The sequence below is a fragment of the Lathamus discolor genome, unplaced genomic scaffold (assembly GCF_037157495.1).
Source record: "Lathamus discolor isolate bLatDis1 unplaced genomic scaffold, bLatDis1.hap1 Scaffold_144, whole genome shotgun sequence".
Classification (NCBI taxonomy): Eukaryota; Metazoa; Chordata; class Aves; order Psittaciformes; family Psittacidae; genus Lathamus; species Lathamus discolor.
Window position 1 is genome coordinate 90541 of NW_027069173.1, and position 22514 is coordinate 113054.

Consider the following 22514-nt stretch of genomic DNA (forward strand, 5'->3'; position numbering starts at 1 on the left):
CTAGAAAGGGGGTGTTGGGGGGGGTGGGCGCAGACCCCCGGTGCTGGCCATGGCGGTAGGGCTCGTGCGTGCCTTCCTCACCCTCCTCTTCCTCCCAGCGGTGAGCGGGGAGGGAGGGGGCACAAGGTGGGCGGCTATGGGGGTGTCCCTGGGGGGTATTTGTGTGCTGAGGGGGGGTCTGTGGGGGGGTATTTGGGTGTTGTGGGGGGGTTTTTGGGTGTTATGGGGGGGTCTCTGGGTGCTGGGGGGGTCTCTGGGTGCTATGGGAGGGTCTCTGGGTCCTATGGAGGGGTCTCTGGGTCCTATGGGGGGGTCTCTGGGGGGGTATTTGGGTGCTATGGGGGGGTCTCTGGGTGCTGAGGGGATCTCTGGGTCCTATGGGGAGGTCTCTGGGGGGTCTCTGGGTGCTGAGGGGGGGTCTCCGGGGGGGTCTCCCTCAGGTCCACCCCTGGGGGGTGCTGGAGCTGCGGGTGCTGTCGGCGCGGGGGGGGCGCGGGGGGGCCCCTCGTGTTCCGCCTCTGCCTGCGCCCCCCCGGGGGGGGTGGCTGCTCCCTGGGGGTCACCCACAGCCCCCCCGGGCCCCCCCCACGCCCAGGAGCCCCCCGGACCCTGCGCCTGCCCCTCGCCTACCCCTGGCCGGTGAGAAATCCCCCCCCTTGAGACCCCCATTGTGACCCCCCCTTGTGACCACCATTGTGACCCCCCCCATTGAGACCCCCATTGTGAACCCTCCATTGAGACCCCCACTGTGACCCCCCCCATTTTGACCACCCATTGAGACCCCTATTGTGACCCCTCCCATTTTGACCACCCATTGAGACCCCCATTGTGACCCCCCCATTTTGACCACCCATTGAGACCCCCATTGTGGCCCCCCATTGAGACCCCCATTGTGACCCCCATTTTGACCCCCCCATTGTGACCCCCACTGAGACCCCCATTGTGACCCCCCCATTTTGACCACCCATTGAGACCCCCATTGTGCTCCCCTCATTGTGACCCCCCCCATTGTGACCCCCCTATTGCCCCCTCCCCAGGGCACCGTGTCCCTCGTCATCGAGTCCTGGCGGCTGGAGGAGGCCAAGGGCTCTGGGGGTGAGGGGGGGGTAAATGGGGGGGGGAGGTACATGGGGAACCTGAGGGGGTTTGGGGGTGTCTGGGGTGGCTGTGGGTGCTGTGGGGGTCTATGGGGGTCTATGGGTGCTATGGGTGTCTATGGGTGCTATGGGTGTCTATGGGTGCTATGGGTGTCTATGGGTGCTATGGGGTGTCTATGGGTGTCTATGGGTGCTGTGGGGTGTCTATGGGTGCTATGGGGGTGTCTATGGGTGTCTGTCTATGGGTGCTATGGGGGTGTCTATGTGGGGGTCACTGTGCTCTGCCCCCCCCAGCCCTCCGGGGCCGCCTCCTTGGCCGCGCCGTGACCCGGCAGCGCCTCTCCCCGGGGGGGCCCTGGCGGGGGGGGGGCCGGGGGGGGGCTCCGCTTCGGGACCCGCCTGCGCTGCCGCCCCCCCACCTGCGCCCGCCGCTGCCGCCCCCTCCCCGCCGTTGCCTGTGGAGGCCCCAACCCCCGCCGCTGCTGGAGCCCCCCCCGCCGTGAGTGTGTGTCCCCCCCACCAGGGACCCCTCCATTTGGGACCCCCCCTCATTGGGGTCCCCTGGCTCCGGGGGGGCCCTGACCCCCACCCCCCCGCCTCTATCCCACAGGTGGGTGTCGGGATCCCTGCGCCCCCCACGAAGGCAGCGCCTGCAGCAAGGGGGGGCCCTGCACGGTGAGTGGGGGACCCCAGCAACAGGGACCCCCCCCATTGACACCACAGGGACCCCATTGATGCCCGGGGCCCCCCCCCCCCGTGCCCCACATCCCCCCTGCAGGGTCACGGCAGCGGCTCCCCAGGGCCCCGCTGCGACGGCCCCAGCCTGGCCCGGGCACTGGGAACGGCTCCGGGAGCACCAGGAACGGCACCGGGAATGGCTCCAGGAGGCTTGGGAGCACCGGGAATGGCACCAGGAGCACCAACAGTGGCCCAGGAAGTGCTGGAGGTGGCCCCAGTGGCCCAGTCATCGGCCCCGGTGCTGGCACTGGGAGCGCTGGAAGAGGCACTGGGAGCACCCGGAGAGGCACTGGGAGCACTGGGAATGGCACCGGGAGCACCGACGGAGGCTCTGGAAGCACCAGCAGTGGCACCAGTGATGGCACCGGGAGCACTGGGAACATTGGGAATGGCACCGGGAGCAGCAGTGATGGATCCAGGAGCACCGGGAACATTGGGAATGGTTCTGGAAGCACCGGGAGTGGCTCCGGGAGCGGTGCCGGGAGCAGCAGTGATGGCTCCAGGAGCACCGGGAATGGCTCCAGGAGCACCGGGAGCGGCTCCAGGAGCACCGGGAATGGCTCCAGGAGCACCGGGAGCGGCTCTGGGAGCGTCAGAAGCTCCGGGATCGCCCTCGCCGGCCCCGTTCCCCCTGGAGCCGTCCCCGTGCGCCCTCGGGCCCTGCTTCAACGGCGGCGCCTGTGCCCCCCGCGGCCGCGGCTTCTCCTGCCGCTGCCCCCCCGGCTTTCGTGGTGCCAACTGCGAGCGGCGGAGCCACGGCTGCGCCCTGGAGCCCTGCCTGCACGGTGAGCGCCGTGCATGTACATGTACATGGGTGTTACATGGGTGTTACACGTGTGTTCTGCCACATTCCCCTGCAGGCAGACAGTGCCACTCGGTGCCCAGTGGCGCGCCCTTGTGTACATGGATGTTACATGTGTGTTACACATGCATCACATGTGTGTTACAGGGATGTTACACGGGTGTTACACGTGTGTTACAGGGATGTTACACGGGTGTTACACGCGTGTTACACACGTGTTCTGCCCCATTCCCCCGCAGGCGGGCAGTGCCGCTCAGTGCCCGGGGGTGCTCCCTTGTGCCGCTGCCGCCCGGGCTTCAGCGGGCGCCGCTGCGAGCGCAACGAGGACGAGTGCAGCCCCAACCCGTGCGCCAACGGCGGCACGTGCCAGGACGGCGCCAACGCCTTCCACTGCACGTGCACCCTGGGCTACGGCGGCCGCCGCTGCCAGGAGCGCACCGACGCCTGCGCCTCGGGGCCCTGCCGCCACGGCGCCACGTGCTACACGCACATCTCCGGCCACGTGTGTGCCTGCGCGCGGGGGTACATGGGCGAGCTCTGCGAGGAGCCCGTGCCGGTGCCGGTAGCGCGAGGGCCACGGGCGCCGGTGCCGGTTCCGGTCCCGCTCGTGCTCGCGTGTGCGGTGCCCGTGGCCGTGCTGGGAACCGTGCTGGGGCTGGCCCGGTGCAGGAGGAGGAAGGCAGCGGGAGAGAGGTGAGGGGAGTGCCGGGGGGGGGGCCTATGGGGGGGTCCATGGGGGGTTATGGGGGTTCTTGAAGGGGTCTGTGGGGGTCTATGGGGAGGTTATGTGGTCCATGGGGGGTTATGGGGGGTCTATGGGGAGCTCTATGTGGAGTATTTAGGGGTCTATAGGGGTATTTGGGGGGGGTTCTATAATGGTTTATGGGGGATACTGGGGGGTCTATGCAGGTGTCTATGGGAGGTTTATGGGGGGGTCTGTGAGGGTTCTGGGGGGTTTATGGGGGTCTGGGGGGGGTCTATGTCTGTCTATTGGGGGTGCCTATGGGTATCTATGGGGGTCTATGGAGGGGTCTATGGGGGTCTGTGTGTGTCTGCCTATGGATGTCTATGGGTCTCTATGGATGTCTGTGGGTGCTATGGGAGTGTCTATAGGGGTGTCTATGGGGTCTATGGGTGCTCACAGTGCCCTTTGCAGCCACCGTGCCCCACGGCTGGGGGGAGCCCCTGGGCTGAGCCCCCCGGTCAGGGAGCAGCAAATCCTGCCACGGCCCTCGGCCACGCGGGTGAGCGCAGAGGCCCCCCCCGCACCCCCATTGCCCCCCCCCAGCCCCATTCCCCCCCGCACCCCCATTCCCCACTCTCACCCCCTTGTTCCCCCTCCCAGGTGTGATCTGGCGCCGTTGGACCCACTCAAGAAACCCCCTCCAATGGTTCCCCTCCCCGTCAATGGATTCCCCCCTCCCCCCATGCCCCCCCCCCCCCCCCCCCCCCGTGACGGGCTCGATCCGGGGCTCCGGTGCCATAAAAGCGCTTTGAGACGCGTCCGAGCCGCTCCTTGCGTCCGGGGCTCGGGGAGGGGGGGGGGAGGGAGCAGCGCTCGTCTGTTCGGCGCTCGATTGCTTCAGACTCACACAGGGCCCAGCGCGCTTAATGGACAACGGGCGCAGCCAATCAGAGGGGAGAGGCGGGGGGGCGGGCGGTGCGCACTGGCCAATGGGCGGAGGAGCGGACCGAGGTGGTGCCTGCGAGGGGCGGGGCGTCGGTGCGAGCGGAGCGGCGGGAGCCATGAAGTGAGCGGCGGGGCCATGGGGGGGGGGGTCCCGATGGATCCCGATGGATCCCGATGGATCCCGGCCCCCCCCCGGTAACGGCGGCTCCGCAGGCTCAACGTGGACGGGCTCCTGGTGCCCTTCCCCTATGACTACATCTACCCCGAGCAGTTCTCCTACATGCTGGAGCTCAAGCGGACGCTGGACGCCAAGGTTGGGGGGGGGGGCGGTGGGAGCCCTGGGGGGGGGATCCGGGGGGATCCGGTAACGCGGCGGCTCCGGCAGGGCCACGGGGTGCTGGAGATGCCGTCGGGGACCGGGAAGACGGTGTCGCTGCTCGCCCTCATCGTCGCCTACCAGCGGGTGAGCAGCGGAGTCCGACGGGTCCCAGCCATTCCCAGGGGATCCCGGCGATTCCAATTCATTGCCGCAAGTCCCAAGAAGTTCCATGATTCCAATGGGTCCCAGCAATTCCCAATGGGTGCCAGTGTTTCCCAGTGAATCCCAGCAATTCCCAATGGATCTCAGCAACTCCCAATGGATCCCAGTGGTTCCCAGCAATTCCCAATGGGTCCCAGTGGTTCCCAGTGAATCCCAGCAGTTCCCAATGGGTCCCAGCGACTCCCAATGGGTCCCAGTGATTCCCAGTGGGTCCCAGTGTTTGGTTCCCAATGGGTCCCAGCGACTCCCAATGGGTCCCAGTGATTCCCAGTGGATCCCAGTGTTTGGTTCCCAATGGGTCCCAGCGATTCCCAATGGGTCCCAGTGATTCCCAGTGGGTCCCAGTGTTTGGTTCCCAATGGGTCCCAGCGACTCCCAATGGGTCCCAGTGATTCCCAGTGGGTCCCAGTGTTTGGTTCCCAATGGGTCCCAGCGATTCCCAATGGGTCCCAGCGATTCCCAATGGGTCCCAGCGATTCCCAATGGGTCCCAGGAATTCCCAGTGGTTTCCAGCAATTCCCAATGAATCCAATGGGTCCCAGCCCCGTGTCCCCTCCCGCAGGCGCGGCCGTCGGACGTCACCAAGCTCATTTACTGCTCCCGCACGGTGCCGGAGATCGAGAAGGTGGGAGCGGGGGTGGAGAGGGCCCGGGGCGCGCGGGGAGCGGCTCCGGGATCCCATGGGATGGCTCCGGGCCAGGTGGTGGAGGAGCTGCGGAAGCTCCTGGATTGCTACGAGAAGGAGCTGGGGGAGAAGCTGCCGTTCCTGGGGCTGGCGCTGAGCTCCAGGAAGAACCTGTGCATCCACCCGGAGGTGAGCGCCAGGATCCGAGGCGATCCAACAGGATCCAATGGGTTTCCGTTGGGATCCAATGGAGTCTGCGCGGATCTGTCGGGATCTGCTGGGATCCATCGGGGTCCGATTGGGACCCAGCTGGATCTGTCGGGATCTGCTGGGATCCAATGGGTTTCCGTTGGGATCCAATGGCGTCTGTGCGGATCTGTCGGGATCTGATGGGATCCAATGGAATCCAATTGGGATCCAGCTGGATCTGTAAGAATCTGTTGGGATCCAATGGGTTTCCATTGGGTTCCAATGGGATCTGTTGGAATCCAACAGGATCCATTGGGATCCAATGGGTTTCTGTTGGGATCCAATGGGTTTCTGTTGGGTTCCAATGGGATCCATCGGGACCCAATGGGATCTGTTGGGATCCCCTGGGATCCATCGGGATCCCCTGGGATCCATCGGGATCCGCAGGTCTCAGCGCTGCGCTATGGGAAGGACGTCGACAGCCGCTGCATGGCCCTGACGGCACCGCACGTGCGGGCCCAGAGCGATGGCTCCCGGCCCCTCTGCAACTTCTATGAGGTAGGGGGGGGCAGCCCCCAGGGGTCCATCCCCAGCACCCATGGGTGCCCCCAACCGCCCCTCGCTGCACCCCCCCCACCCAGGACTGGGACACCCACGGACGCTCCGTGCCCCTGCCCCACGGCATCTACAACCTGGATGAGCTGCGCGCCCTGGGCCGCCGCCGCGGCTGGTGCCCCTATTTCCTTGCCCGCTACTCGGTACGTAGGGCGCTATGGGGTGCTGTGGGGTCTATGGGGTGCTGTGGGGTCTGTGGGGTGCTGCGGGGCCTATGGAGCGCTATGGGGGCTATGGGGCTCTATGGGGGCTCTAGGGTGCAATGGGGGGCTATGGGGTGCTACGGGGGCTATGGGGGCTATGGGGTGCTGTGGGGGCTATGGGGTGCTGTGGGGCACTATGGGGGCTATGGGGTGCTATGGGGGCTCTCAGGCGCTATGGGGGCTCAGCTGCAGTGGGGGGTTATGTAGTGCTATAGGGGCTATGGGGGGCTTTGGGGCACTGTGGAGGGCTATGGGGCGCTATGGAAGGGGTGTCAGGGCGGGGGGGGTGCTGGGTGCCCCCCAAGTGCCCCCATGCTCTGCCCCACAGATCCTGCATGCCAACGCCGTGGTTTACAGCTACCACTACCTGCTGGACCCCAAGGTAGCCGATGCCGTCTCCAAGGAGCTGGCCCGCAGGGCAGTGGTGGTGTTCGATGAGGCACACAACATCGGTGAGGGGGAGGGAAGGGTCGGGGGGGCCTTTGGGTGCCCCCCACCATGGGTGACAGCGACCGTCCCCCCCCCACCCCATAGACAACGTCTGCATCAACGCCATGGGGGTCACCATCACACGCCGCACGCTCGACCGGTGCCAGAGCAACCTGGCAGCGCTGCAGGAGGCGGTGCAGAGGTGGGGGCACCCCCATGCACCCCCCCCGACCCCGGCACCCAAGGGTGTGCCCGGCTCCATGGGTGGCTCCCAGCCAGCCCTAAGTGGGTACCCCCACCTTTGGGTCCCCCCATCCCCTTGGGGTCACCCTATCCCCCCCCCCCAACCAGCCCATCTGGGGGCCCCCCCACCCATGGGTTCCCCCTCAGCCCTATGGGTGCCCCCCCAGGCTGCAGCAGGTGGATGAGGCCCGCCTGGCGCAGGAGTACAGGCGCCTCGTGCAGGGGCTGCGGGATCCCGAGCTCAGCCAGGGGGGGCCTCTGCTGCCCGAGGACGTGCCCACAGGTACCACAGCCCCATGGCACCCTATAGCGCCCATAGACACCCCGTAGCACCCTATAGCACCCATAGTGACCCATGGCGCCCCTAGCACCCTCTAGCACCCATAGACACCCCACAGAACCCACATAATACCCTTAGTGACCCATAGCACTCTATAGCACCCACAGACACCACCCATAGTGACCCATAGCACCTATAGACACCCATCCAAAGCACCCACCCATAGTGACCCATAGCACCCATAGACACCCACACATAGCACCCACCCATAGTGACCCAGAGCACCGCATAGACACCCGGTACTCCCATTCAATCCCGAGGCACTCCCAGTGCCCTTCATCCCATTTCCCCCCATTCCCGGTGTTCCCGGTGCCCCTGACCCCATCATTCCCGCTGTTCCTGGAGCCTCTGACCCCATTCCCCCCCCCATTCTCGGTATTCCCGGTGCCCCTGACCCCACTCCTGGTATTCCCGGTGCCCCCAATCCAATTCCTGGTGCCCCTGATCCCATTCTCCCCCCGTTCTCGGTATTCCCGGTGCCCCTGACCCCGCTCCCATTGCCCCCTGACCCCGCTCCCGTTCCCCCCTGACCCCATTCCCGTTCCCCCCTGACCCCGCTCCCGTTCCCCCCTGACCCCGCTCCCGTTCCCCCCTGACCCCATTCCCGTTCCCCCCTGACCCCGCTCCCGTTCCCCCTGACCCCGCTCCCGTTCCCCCTGACCCCATTCCCGTTCCCCCCTGACCCCGCTCCCGTTCCCCCCTGACCCCGCTCCCGTTCCCCCCTGACCCCGCTCCCGTTCCCCCTGACCCCATTCCCGTTCCCCCCTGACCCCATTCCCGTTCCCCCTGACCCCATTCCCGTTCCCCCTGACCCCATTCCCGTTCCCCCCTGACCCCATTCCCGTTCCCCCTGACCCCTCTCCCGTTCCCCCCTGACCCCATTCCCGTTCCCCCCTGACCCCGCTCCCGTTCCCCCCTGACCCCATTCCCGTTCCCCCCTGACCCCATTCCCGTTCCCCCCTGACCCCATTCCCGTTGCCCCCTGACCCCGCTCCCGTTCCCCCCTGACCCCATTCCCGTTCCCCCCTGACCCCTCTCCCGTTCCCCCCTGACCCCATTCCCGTTGCCCCCTGACCCCATTCCCGTTCCCCCCTGACCCCGCTCCCGTTCCCCCCTGACCCCATTCCCGTTCCCCCCTGACCCCGCTCCCGTTCCCCCCTGACCCCATTCCCGTTCCCCCCTGACCCCTCTCCCGTTCCCCCCTGACCCCATTCCCGTTCCCCCCTGACCCCATTCCCGTTCCCCCCTGACCCCGCTCCCGTTCCCCCCTGACCCCGCTCCCGTTCCCCCCTGACCCCATTCCCGTTGCCCCCTGACCCCGCTCCCGTTCCCCCCTGACCCCATTCCCGTTGCCCCCTGACCCCGCTCCCGTTCCCCCCTGACCCCATTCCCGTTGCCCCCTGACCCCGCTCCCGTTCCCCCCTGACCCCATTCCCGTTCCCCCCTGACCCCATTCCCGTTCCCCCCTGACCCCATTCCCGTTGCCCCCTGACCCCATTCCCGTTCCCCCCTGACCCCATTCCCGTTCCCCCCTGACCCCGCTCCCGTTCCCCCCTGACCCCGCTCCCGTTCCCCCCTGACCCCATTCCCGTTCCCCCCTGACCCCTCTCCCGTTGCCCCCTGACCCCGCTCCCGTTCCCCCCTGACCCCGCTCCCGTTCCCCCCTGACCCCTCTCCCGTTGCCCCCTGACCCCGCTCCCGTTGCCCCCTGACCCCATTCCCGTTGCCCCCTGACCCCATTCCCGTTCCCCCTGACCCCGCTCCCGTTCCCCCCTGACCCCATTCCCGTTCCCCCCTGACCCCGCTCCCGTTCCCCCCTGACCCCGCTCCCGTTCCCCCCTGACCCCATTCCCGTTCCCCCCTGACCCCGCTCCCGTTCCCCCCTGACCCCGCTCCCGTTCCCCCCTGACCCCGCTCCCGTTGCCCCCTGACCCCATTCCCGTTCCCCCCTGACCCCATTCCCGTTCCCCCCTGACCCCGCTCCCGTTCCCCCCTGACCCCGCTCCCGTTCCCCCTGACCCCATTCCCGTTCCCCCTGACCCCGCTCCCGTTCCCCCCTGACCCCATTCCCGTTCCCCCCTGACCCCGCTCCCGTTCCCCCCTGACCCCGCTCCCGTTCCCCCCTGACCCCATTCCCGTTCCCCCCTGACCCCATTCCCGTTCCCCCTGACCCCTCTCCCGTTCCCCCCTGACCCCTCTCCCGTTGCCCCCTGACCCCATTCCCGTTCCCCCCTGACCCCATTCCCGTTGCCCCCTGACCCCATTCCCGTTCCCCCCTGACCCCATTCCCGTTCCCCCCTGACCCCGCTCCCGTTGCCCCCTGACCCCTCTCCCGTTGCCCCCTGACCCCGCTGTTCCCGGTGCCGCCGCCAGAGGCGCTCCCGGGCTCCATCCGCTCCGCGCGCCACTTCCTGGGCTTCCTGCGCCGCTTCCTGGGCTTCCTGCGCACGCGCCTGCGGGGGGGGCCCCTGCGCCAGGAGAGCGCCCCCGCGTTCCTGCGCGACCTGCGGCTGCTCGCGTGCATCGAGGCGCGGCCCCTGCGGTGAGCGCCCCCTGCCGGGCCCGCGCGTGCCCCACGTGTCCCCCACGTGTCCCCCACGTGTCCCCCACGTGTCCCCCACGTGTCCCCCACGTGTCCCCCACGTGTCCCGTGTATCCCACATGTCCCATGTATCCCATATATTCCACATGTCCCCCCATGTCCCGTGTATCCCACGTGTCCCGTGTATCCCACATGTCCCACATGTCCCATGTATCCCATATATCCCACGTGTGTCCCACGTGTGTCCCACGTGTCCCATGTATCCCATATATCCCACATGTCCCCCCATGTCCCGTGTGTCCCACGTGTCCCATGTATCCCATATATCCCACATGTCCCCCCATGTCCCGTGTATCCCACGTGTCCCACATGTCCCATGTATCCCATATATCCCACATGTCCCCCCATGTCCCGTGTATCCCACGTGTCCCGTGTATCCCACATGTCCCACATGTCCCATGTATCCCATATATCCCACATGTCCCCCCATGTCCCATGTATCCCACGTGTCCCGTGTGTCCCATATATCCCACGTGTGTCCCACGTGTGTCCCACGTGTCCCATGTATCCCATATATCCCACGTGTGTCCCACGTGTGTCCCACGTGTCCCATGTATCCCATATATCCCGTGTGTCCCATATATCCCATGTCCCATCTATCCCATGTATCCCATGTGTCCCATGTGTCCCCATGTCTATATCCCATGTGCTATATCCCGTATACCATGTCCATCTCTCATGTGTTCCTATGTCCCATGTCCCTAATCCCATATCCCATACCCACGTCCATATCCCATGTCCCGTATCTCATATGCATGTCCCATATCCATGTGTCCATGTTTCATATCCTGTCCCATATTTCTGTGTCCTTATCCCGTATCCATGTCCCTATCCCATACCCATGTCCCATTTCCCCATGTCCCTATCCCATATCCCTGTGTCCCTATCCCCATATCCATGACCCTATCCCATATCCATGTCCCTATCCCATATCCATGTCCCTATCCCTATCCCATATCCACATCCCTATCCCTGTGTCCCTCTCCCGTGCCCCCGCAGGTTCTGCTCAGAGCGGCTCCGCTCCCTGCTCCGTACCCTGGAGGTCCTGGATGTCTCCGAGTTCACCCCCATCACGCTCGTGGCCAACTTCGGCTCCCTCGTGAGCACCTACTCCAAAGGTGGGGCTGGGAGGGGTGTACCGTGGGGGATGGATATGGGATAGGGATATGGGATTGGGATATGGGATAGGGATATGGATATGGGATTGGGATATGGGATAGGGATATGGGTAGGGATATGGGATAGGGATATGGATATGGGATATGGGATAGGGATATGGATATGGGATTGGGATATGGGATAGGGATATGGATATGGATATGGGATAGGGATATGGATATGGGATAGAGATATGGGATAGGATGGGATATGGATATGGGATATGGATATGGGATATGGATATGGGATATGGTGGGATATGATGGGATATTATGGGATATTGGTTATGGGATATGGGGTATGGGATATTGCGGGATAAGGGGTATGGGATATGGAGTATGGGGTATGGGATATTACGGAATAAGGGGTAGGAGATATGGATATGGGATATAGATAAGGGATATAGGTATAGATTTGGGATATGATGCAGAGCACCCATGGGTGCTGTGACCACCCCCCCAGGCTTCACCATCATCATCGAGCCCTTCGATGACCGGACCCCAACCATCAGCAACCCCGTCCTGCACTTCAGGTGGGACATGGGACATGTGGGGTGTGAGGTATGGGGTGTGGGGTGTGAGGTATGGGGTGTGGGGTATGGGGTGTGGGATATGGGGTATGGGATATGGGGTATGGGATATGGGGTATGGGATAGGGGATATGGGGTATGGGGTATGGGATAGGGGATATGGGGTATGGGATATGGGGTATGGGATATGGGATATGGGGTATGGGATATAGGATATGGGGTATGGGGAATGGGATATGGGGTATGGGATGTGGGGTATGGGGGTTCATTGTTCACCTGCCCCCCCCAGCTGTCTCGACGCCTCCATCGCCATCAAACCCATCTTTGAGCGCTTCCAGTCCGTCATCATCACCTCAGGGGTGAGCCCAGCCCCACAGCACTGCCCCATAGCACTGCCCCACAGCCCTGCCCCACAGCACTGCCCCATAACCCCGTCCCCCCCAGACTCTCTCCCCACTGGACATGTATCCCAAAATCCTGGATTTCCGCCCCGTTACCATGGCGACGTTCAGCATGACACTGGCCCGGACCTGCCTCTGCCCCATGGTGAGATGGGGGGGGCACTTGTGGGGCTGGGGTGGAAGGGGCGGTCCTATTGTCCTGGTGTCACCAGTGTGTGTGTCCTGCCCCATAGATCGTGGGGCGCGGCAATGACCAGGTTGCCATCACCTCCAAGTTTGAGACGCGGGAGGACATTGGTATGGGGCAGCTGTGGGGTGGGGGGGGCATGGTTATGGAGCTGGGAGTATGGTTATGGCGCATGGTTATGGGGCTGGGGATATGGGGCTGGGGACAAGGTCATGGGGCTGGGGGCATGGTTATGGGGCTGGGGGCATGGTTCTGGGGCTGGGGAGCTCATGGGCACAGTTATGGGGCTGCCGTGCTCGGAGCTATGCGGCTGGTGGGGAAAGGGGGCAGGGTCCTGGGGCTGGGGCTGCCCCACAGCTCCCCCTGCCCCACATCGCCCCCAGCGGTGATCCGGAACCTGGGTAACCTCCTCCTGGAGCTCTCGGCTGTGGTCCCCGACGGCATCGTCGCCTTCTTCACCAGTTACCAGTACCTGGAGAGCACCGTGGCCGCCTGGTACGAGCAGGTGAGCAGGGACCCCACTGACCCCACTGGGCCTCATTGAACCCTGTTGGTCCCCATTGACCCCCTTGGGCCCCATTGGGTCCCCATTGAACCCCATTGGGTCCCCATTGACCCCATTGGTCCCTATTGAACCTCATTGGAACCCCATGGACCCCATTGGTCCCCATTGGACCCCACTGGGTCCCCATTGACCCCATTGGTCCACATTGAACCCCATTGAACCCCATTGGGTCCCCATTGACCCCATTGGGCCCCATTGAACCTCATTGACCCCCACTGGGTCCCCATTGACCCCCATTGGGTCCCCATTGAACCCCATTGGTCCTCATTGAACCCCATTGAACCCCATTGGGCCCCATTGAACCCCACTGGGTCCCCATTGAGTCCCCATGGTGTCCCCATTGACCCCATTCACCCCCATGGACCCCATTGACCCCCATTGCCCACCCCAGGGCATCCTGGAGAACATCCAACGGAACAAACTCATTTTCATCGAGACCCAGGATGGGGCCGAGACCAGCATGGCCCTGGAGAAGTACCAGGAGGTGCGGGGGGGGCAGCGGTTCCCCATTGATCCCATTGCCCCCCCATTGACCTCATTAACCCCCCATTGACCCCCATTGCCCCCACTGCCCCCATTGTTCCCCATTGACCCCCATTGCCCCCTAATCCCCATTGATCCAATTGACCCCCATTGCTACCCATTGCCCCCCCATTGCCCCCGTGATCCCATTGCCCCCCATTGCCCCATTGTCCCTATTGCCCCTCATTGCCTCCCATTGACCCTTATTGCCCCCCATTGACCCACGGCTCCTGCAGGCCTGTGAATGCGGCCGTGGGGCTGTTCTGCTTTCAGTGGCACGAGGGAAGGTGTCTGAAGGGGTCGACTTTGGTGAGAAGGGATGTGGGGAGATGGGGGGCAGATGTGGGGAGATGTGGGGCAGACGTGGGGCAGATGTGAGGAGATGGGGCAGATGTGGAGAGATGTGGGGCAGATATGGGAGAGATGTGGGGAGATGTGGGGCAGATGTGGGCCACCATGGGGACGGGGGTACTGGAGCACCCCAGCCACGCACCCCCCGCATCTCCTGCCCCCCAAGTGCACCACTATGGCCGCGCCGTGATCATGTTCGGGGTGCCCTATGTGTACACCCAGAGCCGCATCCTCAAGGTGAGTGGGGGGGGGGGGGGGGGCGCTGTGGGTCCCACTATGGGACAGCCCCACATGTGCCTCCCCCAGGCACGCCTGGAGTTCCTGCGGGATCGGTTCCAGCTGCGGGAGAATGAGTTCCTGGCCTTCGACGCCATGCGCCATGCGGCCCAGTGTGTGGGGCGGGCGCTGCGGGGCAAGAGCGACTACGGCATCATGGTGTTTGCTGACAAGGTAGGGCCAGGTGGGCGCTGTGGGTCACTGTGCGGCACTGTGGGTTGCTATGGGTCACTAGGGTCACTGTGTGTCGCTGTGGGTCACAATGGGTCACTGTGGGGCGCTGTGGGTCAGTACGGGTCACTATGGGTCTCTGTGGGTTGCTGTGTGTTGCTGTGGGTCACTATGGGTCTCTATGGGTCATCGTGGGTCTCTGTGGGTCGCCGTGGGTTGCTGTGGGTCTCTATGGGTCACTGTGGGTCTCTCTCTATGGCTCTCTATGGCTCTCTATGGTTCTCTGTGGGTCTCTATGGTTCTCTGTGGGTCGCTGTGGCTCAGCTGCGCTGGGTCCACCCCCCCCAGCGCTACGCGCGCCCCGACCGCCGCGGGAAGCTCCCCCGCTGGATCCAGGAGCGGATCCCAGATTCCAGCCTCAACCTCACGGTGGACGAGGCCGTGCAGGTGGCGAAGGGATTCCTGCGTGCCATGGCCCAGCCCTTCCGCCAGGTACCCGCCCCAGCAGCATGGTACAGCCCAGCACCCCCATGGTAACCCCATGGTACAGCCCAGCACCCCCATGGTAACCCCATGGTACAGCCCAGCACCCCCATGGTAACCCCATGGTACAGCCCAGCACCCCCATGGTAACCCCGTGGTACAGCCCAGCACCCCCATGGTACCTCTATGGTAACCCCATGGTACAGCCCAGCACCCCCATGGTAGGTAACCCCATGGTACAGCCCAGCACCCCCATGGTAACCCCATGGTACAGCCCAGCACCCCCATGGTAACCCTATGGTACAGTCCAGCACCCCCATGGTAACCCCGTGGTACAGCCCAGCACCCCCATGGTAACCCCATGGTACAGCCCAGCACCCCCATGGTAACCCCGTGGTACAGCCCAGCACCCCCATGGTACCTCTATGGTAACCCCATGGTACAGCCCAGCACCCCCATGGTAGGTAACCCCATGGTACAGCCCAGCACCCCCATGGTAACCCCATGGTACAGCCCAGCACCCCCATGGTAACCCTATGGTACAGTCCAGCACCCCCATGGTAACCCTATGGTACAGGCCAACAGCCCTATGATAAACCCATGGTACAGCCCAGCACCCCCATGGTAACCCCGTGGTACAGACCAGCACCCCTATGGTAACCCCATGGTACAGCCCAGCACCCCCATGATAGGTAACCCCATGGTACAGCCCAGCACCCCCATGGTAGGTAACCCCATGGTACAGCCCAGCACCCCCATGGTATCCCCATGGTACAGCCCAGCACCCCCATGGTAGGTAGCCCCATGGTACAGCCCAGCACCCCCATGGTAACCCCATGGTACAGCCCAGCACCCCTATGGTACCGCTATGGTAACCCCATGGTACAGCCCAGCATGCCCATGGTAGCCCGATGGTACAGCCCAGCACACCCATGGTAGCCCCATGGTACAGACCAGCACCCCCATGGTACAGCCTGGCACCTCTGTGCTACCCCTGTGGCACCTTGGCCCAGCTCCTCCTGCAGATACCGCACCACCCCCCTGGGCAACATGGTACAGCCCAGGACCCACATGGTACCCACATGGTATCCCCCCAGCACCCCTATGGTACTGCTAATATACTGCACATGGCAGTCACGCATGTTACATACATCACGCATGTCAGATACATGTCACATATATGTCATGTCACATACGTGTCACATGCATCACACACATCACACATGTGTCACATACATGTCTCATACATGTCACGTACATCACATACATGTCTCATATGCGTCACGTACGTCACACACGTCACATGCATGTCATACATCACATGTGTCACATACATGTCATATATGTCACATATGTGTCACATCACGTCACATACGTGTCACACACATCACATATGTGTCACATACATGTCACACACGTGTCACACGCGTGTCCGTGCCCCCCCCAGGAGGACCAGCTGGGTCTGTCCCTGCTCACCGTGGAGCAGCTCCAGTCCCAGGAGGTTCTGCAGCGCCTGGAGCAGGGGGTGCAGCAGCTCTGACCCCCCCCGGCACCCCCAGCACCCATGGGGGGGACCTGGACCCCCCACACACATCCTCAGGGGGACCAAGACCCCCCCTTGATGTGCTATGGGGGGGACTTGGATCCCCCCAACGCCTTGGGGGGGGGGGGTCGTCCAGATCCCTCCCTGTACTCAAGGTGGGATCTAGGACCCCCCCCCCATTTTTGTACAACCCCCAATAAACCAAGGCGCCCCCCCCATGGCTGCACCCTCCAAGTCACTGCTGGGACCCCCCCCAAGGCCAAGGTCACCCCTGCCCCACACAATCGGGGTTCTCCCATCCCACTTCAGGCCACCTCCAATGGGTGCTGGGAGGGTTTGGGGGGGTCTCTATGGGTACTGCCTCCACCCATGGGTGCCCCCTGCTTGTCGCCCATCCGAGGCCCCCCACTGGCCCCACACTCCCCCACCCCGCCCCCGACATTGGATCTGGCTGTAACCGGATCAGGCCTAAAAATACCTGGGGGGGGTGGTGGGGGGGGCTTGAATTGCCCTGAGCCAGCGGATCTGTGACCCCCCCGGTGCCCCCAACCCACAGCGCCCCATAGGGGGGACCTGCACCCCTAGTGCCCCATAACCAGGTTCTGCCCCCCTTCCCAGCACCCCACAGGGGAGTCCTGCACCCCCAGCACCTCCATATCTGGATGCCCTCCCCTATATGAGTCTACCCCCCCATATCCTGGTGCTCCCCCCATAGCTGAGTGCTCCCCAGCACCCCATATGTGGGTGCCCCCCCCATATCTGGGTCCCCCCTTTCCCAACACCCAAATAGCTGGGTGACACCCCCCCCCCCATCACCCTATATTGGGGTCCCCATGTGGTTGGCCCCCCCCATCGATGGGGGTCACCAGAGGGGTCCCTGTGGCAGGTGCCGGGCCCGGCGCCCACCGGACACCGGACACCGGAGGGGGCGGCTCCAGGGGGTGGGGGGTCCCGGGGGGGGGAATCTCGCGGTGCCCTCGGGCAGCGGCGGCAGCGCCCGGTCCGGAGTCCCCCCCCGGGACCCCCCGCGCTGGGAGGGGCTGGGGGTGCCCATAAGAGCCGGGCCGGGAGCCGCTGCCGCCGCCTGCGCCCCCCCGGTACCGGCCCGACCCGACCCGCGCCGCCCGCGCCGCTCAAGGTAACCCCGGACACACCGGGACCGACCCCCCGCATGGACACCCCCCCCCGGCACCCCCCCATGGACCCCGGCCCCGGCCCCTCCGTTGACACCAACCGGGACCGGAGCCCCCGGTACCACCGGAACCCCCCAGGACCGGGATCGCTCCCGGCGCCCCCCCCCCCCCCATAAATAACCCCGGCCACGCCCCCTACATGGAGACCACGCCCATTAGGGCAAGCCCAGCCCCTTCCCAGTGTGGCCACGCCCACAGCGCTAAGCCCCTCCCCGGGAGCGGGCTCTCGGGAGCCCCCCGGGTCCTAGCGCCGGGCCGCGGCGGCGCTGCCCCATTGCACCCCATGGTGCTGAGCCGTTGGCCCCGCTTGCCCCATGGCCGCCGCCTCGCCCCGCAGCCGCCGCGATGCCGTTCAGCAACACCCACAACAAGTACAAGCTCAAGTTCTCGGCCGAGGAGGAGTTCCCCGACCTCTCCAAGCACAACAACCACATGGCCAAGGTGCTGACCCCGGCTCTCTACCAGCGCCTGCGGGAGAAGGAGACCCCCAGCGGCTTCACCCTGGACGATGTCATCCAGACCGGCGTCGACAACCCCGGTGGGTGGCACCGCTGGGGTCCCAGTGTCGGTGGGAGCATCACTGCCCTCACTGACTGGGTCCTGGTGCCTGTCCCGGTGCCGCACTGGGTCCTAGCGCCCCATCCTGGGGCTACACTGGGTCTTAGTGCCCGTCCCGGTGCCGCACTGGGTCCTAGTGCCCATCCCGGTGCCACACTGGGTCCTAGTGCCCGTCCCGGTGCCACACTGGGTCCTAGTGCCCATCCCGGTGCCACACTGGGTCCTAGTGCCCGTCCCGGTGCCGCACTGGGTCTTAGTGCCCCGTCCCTGTGCCACACTGGGTCCTAGTGCCCGTCCCGGTGCCACACCGGGTCTTAGTGGCCGTCCCGGTGCTACACTGGGTCCTAGTGCCCATCCCGGTGCCACACTGGGTCTTAGTGCCCCGTCCCTGTGCCACACTGGGTCCTAGTGCCCGTCCCGGTGCCACACCGGGTCTTAGTGGCCGTCCCGGTGCCACACTGGGTCCTAGTGCCCATCCCTCTGCCGTACTGGCTCCTAGTGCCCATCCCGGTACCTCTGCTCCGTTGCCCGCAGGCCACCCGTTCATCATGACCGTGGGCTGCGTGGCGGGGGACGAGGAATCGTACGAGGTGTTCAAGGAGCTCTTTGATCCGGTGATCCAGGACCGCCACGGCGGCTACAAACCCACCGACAAGCACCGCACCGACCTCAACCACGAGAACCTCAAGGTGGGGGGGGGGATTGGGGGGCTGTGGGGCTAGGAGTCATTGGGGGTCCCCTTAGGGATTGGGGGTCCAGGGGACAGCGGGGATGTTTGGGGCTGGGGGGGGTGGGGTTAGGGGGTCTGGGGAGGTTATAGGGGGTATGTGTGGGTCTATGGGTGTGTCTCTATGGGGCAGTGCGTGGGGCCGGGCCCGATGTGGGTCTGACGGGCGCTGTGGGGCAGGGCGGGGAGGACCTGGACCCCAAGTACGTGCTCAGCAGCCGCGTGCGGACGGGCCGCAGCATCCGCGGCTACTCGCTGCCCCCCCACTGCAGCCGCGGCGAGCGCCGCGCCATCGAGAAGCTGTCGGTCAAAGGTGAGGGGCGGGGCTTATCGCCAAGGGGCGTGGTTTGCGGGTAAGGGGCGTGGTTTATTTATAAGGGGCGTGCCTTGTGCATATTGGGGTGCTGTTATGAATAAGGGGCTCAGCTTAATGCTAAAGGGGAGGGGGGTTGGTAAGGGGCGGGGCTTATGGATAAGGAAGGCGTGGTTAAGGCCAAGGGGAGTGGCTTATAGGGGAGGAGCTTACTGGTTAAGAGGGCATAGTTTGGTGAAAAGAGGCTGGGTTGTGTGCAAAGTGGGCGTGGCTTATGTATAAGGGGGGGTGTGGTTTACATGTAAGGGACGTGGCTTGTACTTGGGACTTGCTCTTTGGCTGCATGGGGGCGTGGCCTGCGTACAATGGGGCGTAGCTTGTGCCTATCGAGCCAGCCGATGCTGCTGGTCGGGGGTGTGGTTTGACTCAGTGGGGGGAGGGGATTGTCTCCATGTGGGCGGGGCTTGGCTCTCTGTGGGCGTGGTCTGTTCGCATGTGGGAGTGGTTTGTCTCCATGTGCCTCTGTGTGGGCGTGGCTTCCCTGCTTGTGGGCATGTCTTGTCCCCTTGTGGGCGTGGCTTGTGTCAGTATGCATGAGGTTTGACTCCGTGTGGGCGCGGCATGGCTCCATGTGGGAGTGGCTTGGCTCAATGTGGGCGTGGCTTGGCTCAATGTGGGCGTGGTTTGTCTCAATGTGGGAGTGGCTTGATTCAACGTGGGCGTGGCTTGATTCAATGTGGGAGTGGCTTGGCTCAATGAGGGCGTGGCTTGGCTCAACGTGGGCGTGGCCTGCCCATCCGCCTGTGTCTGCTTGACTCTGTGTCCTGCAGCGCTCAACAGCCTGGAGGGGGAGTTCCGGGGCCGGTACTACCCGCTGCGCGCCATGACGGAGCAGGAGCAGCAGCAGCTCATCGATGACCACTTCCTGTTTGACAAACCCGTGTCCCCGCTGCTGCTCGCCTCGGGCATGGCCCGCGACTGGCCCGATGCGCGCGGCATCTGGTGCGGGGGGGACCGGATTGAGGGGGCACCCGTGGGTGGGGTTCAATGGGTGCCCATGGGTTAGGTTCAATGGGCACCCATGGGTTAGGTTCAATAGGCGCCCATGGGTTGGGTTCAGTGGGCACCCATAGAGCAGGGACCATGGGGGGCACCCATGGATTGGGTTCAGTGGCTCCATTGGCACCCATGCTTTGGGGACTCCATCTAAAGGGGTTCAATGGCCCCATTGGCCTCATGCACTGGGGCTGAGGTGTGTGCTGTGCCCCATAGGCACAATGACAACAAGACCTTCCTGGTGTGGGTGAACGAGGAGGATCACCTGCGCGTCATCTCCATGGAGAAGGGGGGCAACATGAAGGAGGTGTTCCGGCGCTTCTGCGTCGGCCTCAAGAAGGTGGGAAGGGGCAAGGGGGTGGGATATAGGGGATGGGGTATGGGATAGGGGATATGGGGTGTGGGGTATGGGATATGGGTATGGGGTATGGGAAATGGGGTGTGGGGTATGGGATATGGGGTATAGGGAAAGGGATATGTGGTATAGGGTATGGGATATGGGATGTGGGGGGTTTGGGGATCCATTGTTTAGTGTTCCTTGTGGGGTGTCCCATGCTGAGTGTCCCTATTGGGTGCTCCATGGGTGCCCCATTGGGTGCCCGATTGGGTCCTATTGTGTGCCCCATTGTGTGCCCCATGGGTGCCATCGTGTGCCCGCAGATCGAGGAGATCTTCAAGGCCGCCGGGCACCCATTCATGTGGAACGAGCACCTGGGCTACATCCTGACCTGCCCGTCCAACCTGGGCACGGGGCTGCGCGGCGGCGTCCACGTGCGCCTGCCCCAGCTCAGCCAGCATCCGAAGTTCGAGGAGATCCTCACGCGCCTGCGCCTCCAGAAGCGCGGCACAGGTAGGGGAGCATCGGCACGGCAGGGACGGGAGTGGGGATGTGGGGTGTGGGGTATGGGATATGGGGAATGGGATATGGGGTATGGGGAATGGGATACGGGATGTGGGATACGGACACATGTGCTCTAGCAAAAGGTGCCTCTGCCCCTTGGTTGGAGCTGGCCCAAACCCTTCCATGAGGCCCTGGCTGTGCCCTGGGCTAACATGCGTTAACTCACATTAACACATTGAGCAGTGTTAACACGCATTGACCCGTGTTAACACGCATTGACCGGTGTTCACACGCATTGACCCATGTTAACGCGCATTGACCCGTGTTAACACGCCTTGACCCATGTTCACGCGCATTGACCCGTGTTAACCCGCGTGCGGTGCCGTGCGCAGGTGGGGTGGACACCGCGGCCGTGGGCGCCGTCTTTGACATCTCCAACGCCGACCGCTTGGGCTTCTCGGAGGTGGAGCAGGTGCAGATGGTGGTGGACGGGGTCAAGCTCATGGTGGAGATGGAGAAGAAGCTGGAGCAGAAGCAGTCGATCGACTCCATGATCCCTGCCCAGAAGTGAGGGCACCCGTGCCCGCCTGTGGGGCTCCAACAGCGCCCATGGGTGCTCAACGCCACCAATGGGTGTCCCAGGCTCAACTATGCGGCTCCAGCACCAACTATGGGTGCTCAACACCACCTATGGGTGTCCCAGACCAACCAACCTATGGGCACCCCAAGCCCACCCATGGGTGCCCCAAACCCATCCATGGACACCCCAAACCCACCCATGAGCACCCAGCAAGGCCCAGCCTCAATAAACGCTGCTGGTCCCCACTGTGACCCAGTGTCCAGCACCCAAATACTGCAGTGTAGAGGGGCACCCAAAGGACAGGGACCCACTTGGGGGGCGCTGGGGAATAGAAAACGTGGGTGACCACAAGGTGGGGCACCCTGGGGGTGTCCTGATGCTGATGGGTACCAATGGGTACCGATGGGTGCTGATGGGGACCAACGGGTACCGATGGGTGCTGATGGGGACCAATGGGTACCAATGGATGCAATGGGTACCAACAGGTACTGATGGGTGCTGATAGGTACCAATGGGTACCAATGGATGCGGATGGGTACCAATGGGTACCAGTGGATGCTGATGGGTACCAATGGGTGCTGATGTGTACCAATGGGTGCTGCAGACACTGGGGGGGTTCCTATGTTTATTTGGGGGTTCGGGATCCAGACCAGGGCAGGAATAACTTAAAAATGGGGGGAACACGGGGGAGGGGACACAGGGGGTACACGGGGGGGGCCCAGGGCCCCTATTTACAGATGTACAGGGAGGGGGACACAGCGGGGCCCCCCAAAGGTGGGTGCTGGGGGGCCCCCAAAGGGCTGGAGCTGCTGGTCCCTGGGGGGAGCTGGAGCTGGGACCCCCCCAATGTCCCCAAGGGCCCCCCAGGCCTGGGGCAGCAGGGGGGGACCCCAAAGCTGCGGCATCCCCTGGGATGGAGCCGGGGCACCCATGGGTGGGGGTCCCAGCTCCATTATGGCCCCAGAGCACCTATGGGGGGGGGGGGGCCCACCTCATCCCCCATTGG

General features: G+C 64.2%; 3 protein-coding genes across 5 annotated transcripts; all 3 read left to right on the forward strand.

The window, feature by feature from the left end:
- The first annotated feature begins 136 nt into the window (after positions 1–136).
- DLL3 (delta like canonical Notch ligand 3) lies at positions 137–4249 on the forward strand. Its single transcript, XM_065664328.1, is given in 11 exon segments — positions 137–155; positions 413–639; positions 1038–1095; positions 1392–1459; positions 1461–1596; positions 1708–1772; positions 1876–2067; positions 2473–2620; positions 2877–3330; positions 3983–4114; positions 4234–4249. Coding segments are annotated over 11 exon segments (1515 nt in total).
- A 79-nt stretch (positions 4250–4328) lies between these two features.
- Positions 4329–16458, forward strand: ERCC2 (ERCC excision repair 2, TFIIH core complex helicase subunit). Of its 3 annotated transcripts, XM_065664332.1 has the most exons (23): positions 4329–4388; positions 4481–4580; positions 4653–4730; positions 5371–5433; positions 5509–5622; positions 6070–6180; positions 6264–6380; positions 6769–6892; positions 6975–7071; positions 7280–7395; positions 9826–9994; positions 11054–11172; positions 11675–11744; positions 12031–12100; positions 12186–12287; positions 12376–12439; positions 12713–12834; positions 13286–13378; positions 13653–13725; positions 13934–14004; positions 14074–14217; positions 14563–14706; positions 16145–16458. In XM_065664332.1, the coding sequence occupies exons 1-23, from the start codon at positions 4384–4386 to the stop codon at positions 16235–16237; spliced, it is 2259 nt and encodes a 752-aa protein (XP_065520404.1). In that variant the 5' UTR covers positions 4329–4383; the 3' UTR covers positions 16238–16458. The 3 variants fall into 3 exon arrangements, with proteins under 3 accessions (XP_065520404.1, XP_065520405.1, XP_065520406.1); XM_065664333.1 differs by lacking the exons at positions 14563–14706; positions 16145–16458 and having other exon boundaries at positions 12713–12824; positions 14074–14161; XM_065664334.1 differs by lacking the exons at positions 13286–13378; positions 13653–13725; positions 13934–14004; ... (1 more) ...; positions 14563–14706; positions 16145–16458 and having other exon boundaries at positions 12158–12287; positions 12713–12801.
- Positions 16459–17285: 827 nt separating this feature from the next.
- CKM (creatine kinase, M-type) lies at positions 17286–21759 on the forward strand. Its single transcript, XM_065664335.1, has 8 exons — positions 17286–17378; positions 17771–17971; positions 18526–18680; positions 18899–19031; positions 19862–20033; positions 20304–20427; positions 20748–20937; positions 21321–21759. The coding sequence occupies exons 2-8, from the start codon at positions 17779–17781 to the stop codon at positions 21497–21499; spliced, it is 1146 nt and encodes a 381-aa protein (XP_065520407.1). The 5' UTR covers positions 17286–17378; positions 17771–17778; the 3' UTR covers positions 21500–21759.
- The last annotated feature ends 755 nt before the right edge of the window (positions 21760–22514 follow it).

What these genes read in the sequence shown, in the direction of transcription:
- ERCC2 (XM_065664332.1), top strand. An exon ending in GCCCGAGGACGTGCCCACAG is followed by an intron (nt 7,396 to 9,825) that starts GTACCACAGCCC and finishes TGCCGCCGCCAG; the next exon opens with AGGCGCTCCCGGGCTCCATC. An exon ending in CGTGAGCACCTACTCCAAAG is followed by an intron (nt 11,173 to 11,674) that starts GTGGGGCTGGGA and finishes CCACCCCCCCAG; the next exon opens with GCTTCACCATCATCATCGAG.
- CKM (XM_065664335.1), top strand. Translation starts at nt 17,779, where the DNA reads ATGCCGTTCAGCAACACCCACAACAAGTACAAGCTCAAGTTCTCGGCC. An exon ending in GACCGGCGTCGACAACCCCG is followed by an intron (nt 17,972 to 18,525) that starts GTGGGTGGCACC and finishes CGTTGCCCGCAG; the next exon opens with GCCACCCGTTCATCATGACC. An exon ending in TCAACCACGAGAACCTCAAG is followed by an intron (nt 18,681 to 18,898) that starts GTGGGGGGGGGG and finishes GCTGTGGGGCAG; the next exon opens with GGCGGGGAGGACCTGGACCC.